Source organism: Lolium rigidum, chromosome 3 (assembly GCF_022539505.1).
Source record: "Lolium rigidum isolate FL_2022 chromosome 3, APGP_CSIRO_Lrig_0.1, whole genome shotgun sequence".
In the NCBI taxonomy this organism is placed as follows: domain Eukaryota; kingdom Viridiplantae; phylum Streptophyta; class Magnoliopsida; order Poales; family Poaceae; genus Lolium; species Lolium rigidum.
Window position 1 is genome coordinate 374,511,275 of NC_061510.1, and position 4,618 is coordinate 374,515,892.

Sequence of the window (4,618 nt, forward strand, 5' to 3'; positions counted from 1 at the left end):
ATCTCTCGCTCTCTCACTACCGACGACCCATGCTCCTCCCGTTGGCCACCATCCGCTCCTCTTCTGACAGTATGGCGCGAGGATGCTCATCCCAGCGACCTAGGCTGCTCCTGCCAGCCCCCAGACACCCCAAATCGGAGGTGGGCGCTCCTCCTCGCATAGATCCACTGTGGATGCCCTCCTGCTCAGCAAGCGCCACCGACAACGCCCCCTTCCCGCGGCTCCTCCATCCCTGTCCTCGGCATCATGAAGAGGCGGTGAATGGGGAGCAGAGATTGGGGAGAGGAGGAGATAGGCCGGACGGGATTTGAGAGAGAGAGAGAGAGGACGAACCTATCCCGCGCCGGAGCTGGCCCTGGCGGATTTCGACCACGCCGCCCAGGAGGAGCTCACCCGCGCCACCCCTGGCCGTCCTTCGACACTCCTCCGCGACCGCGCCGTCCTCGCCGGAGTAACCGAGGTCGCCCAAGCCGCCCCGCCATGCCGGCTCCTGCGGAGGTCGCCCGCGCTGCCCTCGTCGCTGGCGCCGATGTCGGCCGCGCCGCCCGTCGCCCGCGCAGGAGGTGATTGGGAGAGAGGCGCTGGAGGGGGAGGTGGCGGCGGGATGGGGGGCGCGAGGGGAGAGGAGGAAGACGAGAGAGACGCAGGTGCGAACGAATGGGTAGGGTTTGGTCGGTGGGCTGTCTGATTTTGTCTCACGCACAACCACCCATGTCCAATGACTAATGTACCCCTAGGAGTGGAGATCTCCCACGCGACGGTTGACCGAACCAAATCACACCCACAGTCACCGACGAGTGGACCCAGCAAAAGATGGGACCCACACGCAGCCTGAGGTGGGTAAAAAACGGCTGTTGCATGGGGTTAGCTAGTGGGAGGGCCAGTTGGAACTGCTCAGAATAAATGGATGAGATGCAAAGTGGGGCAAAGATGGGGTGATCCGACGGCCGAGAAGCTCAAAACGCTGTGAGAGCCCCATGGGGGTGCAACAATCATACCTTTAGATACCGCCATCATAGACCACATATTTTTTTCGTTGTCCCTTTCAGCTCTGGTCCGGCGGAAATATCTGGGGCGCATGCAATATGTACCACACAGGTGTCCAGTGGCCGCGGCACGTCGACACCCACCGTTTAAGCGATCGAGCGGCGGCCTGCCTATATATGAGGAGCAGGAGAATCAGAGCGCCGAGCAATGCTGAGCGGTTTGTGGTGTGTTCCTCCACGAGAGAGAGAGCGGAGAGGGGAACGCCGGCGAGCTGCACCCGCTGTGCATCAGGCAGTCAACACCGCGGCGCTGCTTCACGTCCCGGAGCGCGTGCGTGCGTGCCGGCCGGCAAGGCTACGGAGGAGATGGGAGCCGCGCGCGCAAGGCGTGATCACGACGAGATGGCCAGGACGCGTGCAGCGCCGTCGCCGGGGGGCTCAAGAGAAACCCGTGATGCCGCTCTCATATTATCCATGGTGATGCCGCTCACGTTCCAGGCCTCCGCTGGCGCGCCCTCGGGCTTTCGCAGGTAAACACAGTACACAGAGAAAGGCCGCACGGGCCAGATTTTGCTCCTTTCCTGTTCCGGGCGGACGGCCCAGACCTCCCCGCCGGCCGCGGCCGTACGTTCTTCTCCGTCGCCTCTCCAATCTCCATGCGTCCCGTCCCGTGCTGCAACAAACAGACAGCGCGACCCACGCCGTATAAACAAGTGCGCGCTCGCTCGCGCTGACGTGCCTACCTCGTCGCCGCGACAGCGAGACCGCCGACCTCCCCGAAAATATCTCACGGCCGCCGCCCGCGACGCCACGTCGTCCATGCCTCCGGCGCCGCAGCAACCAGCCAAGCGACACCGCACCACAGACCTTGCCCTGTAGCAGCAAAAGTACAGAAAAAGACAGCCGCGTCCTCCCTCCTCAGCTCCGGCGGCGCCACGCGGCCTCCACCAAAATATCCCGCGCCGGAGCGGCCACGCGCCCAGCCAACTTGGCGCGCTTTCCGCTCGTAGTCGGCGGTCAATGGTCGTGGAGCCTACCCCGTACCGCTCGCCCCGCCCACGGATTGGCGGAAAGCGACGGAGCAAGCGGGCAATAAGATAAGCGGCAACTTGTGCGACGCTTCCAGAACCCTCCTCCCCCTCCGGCCCTTCCAGAACTCTCCCCTGGCCACGTCACCGCACCGATAATAAGATAAACCATGGAGGCGAGGATATTTCCAATCCTTCCATCGCAGAAACGTCTGGAAACTTCGGAATTCGAAGCCCGGGTGCGTGGGGGCCGAGCTGTATAAATGGGCGGTGACCGCGTGCTCGCCCGCTCAAGCACCTCAAGTACGAGCGAAAAAGCTCTGTACTTTGCCGTCCTCCTTCTCCATCCATGGTCCGGTCTTGGAAGCACTGCGGTCTGCTCCCTCCTCCTTTCCTCTTCAATCAATCTCCGTACTACCTGTACTCCGCGATTTCCTGAATTCGTCCAGCAGCATTGCCAATTCGGCAGTTTTGGGGAAATTTACTTCACTGCAGCTCCATTTCTTCAGAAAATCGCATTTTCCCCTTCAATCTTCGTCGATCTCTGTTAGCCTCTGATTGTTGTTTGATTCAGAAAAAGATCATTTGCGGGGCTGATTATCTGGAGGGCGAGATTTTTTTAACTGAAGATCGCCCCAGTTAATTTGCCCGGTTCTTGATTTCTTCATTTTTCCTTGGTCCGATTAGCGGCGATGTGCAGGCCCTAATCCCCTTTCTCCCAAATACTCCATTGTCTTTGTCTTTGTCTTTCGTTTCATCATGGATCCGTTCAAGTTCAACGGCATTGTGAAAGAGGAGGAATTCGAGTACTTCGCCGGCGCCGCACCAGATGGCTATCCGCCATCCTCTTGGGCCGCTGCGGATGGCTATCCGCCGTCCTCTTGGGCTGCCGCCGGCGCCGCAGCGGATGGCTCCCTGTGCGACGGCGCTGGCGCCGCAGCGGAGCTGCCCCGGCCGATGGACGGCCTCGGCGAGGCCGGCCCGACGCCGTTCCTGAACAAGACGTACGAGGTGGTGGACGACCACAGCACGGACACCGTCGTCTCCTGGGGCATCGCCGGGAACAGCTTCGTGGTGTGGAACGCACACGCCTTCTCCACTGTGATCCTCCCGCGCTACTTTAAGCACAGCAACTTCTCCAGCTTCGTCCGCCAGCTCAACACCTATGTAAGCCTAACGACATCTGATTTGTAGCAGATGCGAATTGAGCCTGATATCCTTGCATCAATTGCAGGGGTTCAGGAAGGTTGATCCGGACAGGTGGGAGTTCGCGGCGGAGGGGTTCCTGCGGGGGCAGAAGGAGCTGCTGAAGACGATCAGGCGGCGGCGTCCGCAGTCGACCACGCCGCCCACGCAGCAGCAGCAAGAGGGGCAGCTCGGGCACGAGGGCGAGGTGCACCATCTGCAGCGCGACAAGGGCATCCTGATCGCGGAGGTTGCGAAGCTGCGGCAGGAGCAGGAGGCGACGCGGGAGCTGATGGGGGCCATGGAGGCGCACATCACCTCCACGGAGCAGAACCAACAGCAGATGACGGTGTTCCTGGTCCGTGCAATGAACAGCCAGAGCTTCCTGCAGCTGCTTGTGGACCGGCAGGCGCGGCGGAAGGAGCTCCAGGACGTGCTCTCCAAGAAGCGCCGCCGCCCGCAAATCGAATACCTCCTCCAATGCAACGGCGAGACCAACAGCAGCGCCAGCTACAGCCCGGCAGCGGTGCATGGCTGCAGCCCCGGGCTCGCGGACGGCGTCGTGAGAGCGGACGGAGGCGAGAGAGAGGGCACGGACGGCCGCGGCGGCGGCGAAGACACGGAGAGCTTCTGGATGGAGCTGCTCAGCATGGGCCTGGAGGAGAAGCATAGAGAAGCAGTGGGCGGAGGAGACGCCGAGGTGGACGACGACGTGGACGATGAGGTGGACGAGCTGCTGCGGAGCCTGTACCATCTCAACCAGAATCGGACCCATGAAATGCATCCAAGCACGGCAATTATATTTATTTAAGCACAAAGCAGTCATTGTGATTTCATCTTTTTAGTCAAGGACCTCAACAAATGAATGCTAATGTATCTTGTGCGATTTGTCAACAGATCATGCAAGATGTAGATTATACCGTCTCTGATCTTCTTCTTTGAGTAACTCGCATGAGGGGGCATTGTTTAAGTTGACCTAAAATCTAATTCCTGCCTAGGCTTCCGCGGTGCTCACTCCATTTGTTCGTACGATCCCGATCTAGCGGTCCAAAATAACGACGCGTCCTTTTTTCCGTTGGAATGTTCAAATTCCGTCCTATCAAGTCAACTTCACCCCCATTCCCTTCCTCTCTCTCACCCAGCATCGAGCTCCGCCTTCAAATCCACCTCCGATTCAGCCTTGTCGGTGGCTATTTGTTAGGCGGAAAGTCCTGGGGTATGTTCTCCTGGCTAGGAGAGTAGTGTCGTAGGAGGTTGGACGACACGGAGTAGCGGATTGAAGGTTCCAAGGTGGAGCAACAGTGGCCGTGGTTGAAGTGTATTTTCGATAGCGTTGGATGGCACGAAGTAGCAGATTGAAGGTTTCAAGGTGGAGCAACAATGCTCGTGGTTGGAGTGTATTTCGACAGCATGGACCAG

General features: G+C 59.7%; 1 protein-coding gene across 1 annotated transcript; it reads left to right on the plus strand.

Moving 5' to 3' along the window:
• Positions 1-2,750: 2,750 nt before the first annotated feature.
• On the plus strand, positions 2,751-4,046 carry LOC124704321 (heat stress transcription factor A-2a-like). Its single transcript, XM_047236573.1, has 2 exons — positions 2,751-3,181; positions 3,249-4,046. Exons 1-2 carry the CDS (start codon positions 2,774-2,776, stop codon positions 4,008-4,010), a joined length of 1,170 nt encoding a protein of 389 aa, XP_047092529.1. The 5' UTR covers positions 2,751-2,773; the 3' UTR covers positions 4,011-4,046.
• The last annotated feature ends 572 nt before the right edge of the window (positions 4,047-4,618 follow it).

Excerpts from the sequence above, each read along its gene's own strand:
- LOC124704321 (XM_047236573.1), top strand. The coding sequence starts at position 2,774 with ATGGATCCGTTCAAGTTCAACGGCATTGTGAAAGAGGAGGAATTCGAG. Across the intron at positions 3,182-3,248 it reads TCCGCCAGCTCAACACCTAT|GGGTTCAGGAAGGTTGATCC; the intron begins GTAAGCCTAACG and ends CATCAATTGCAG.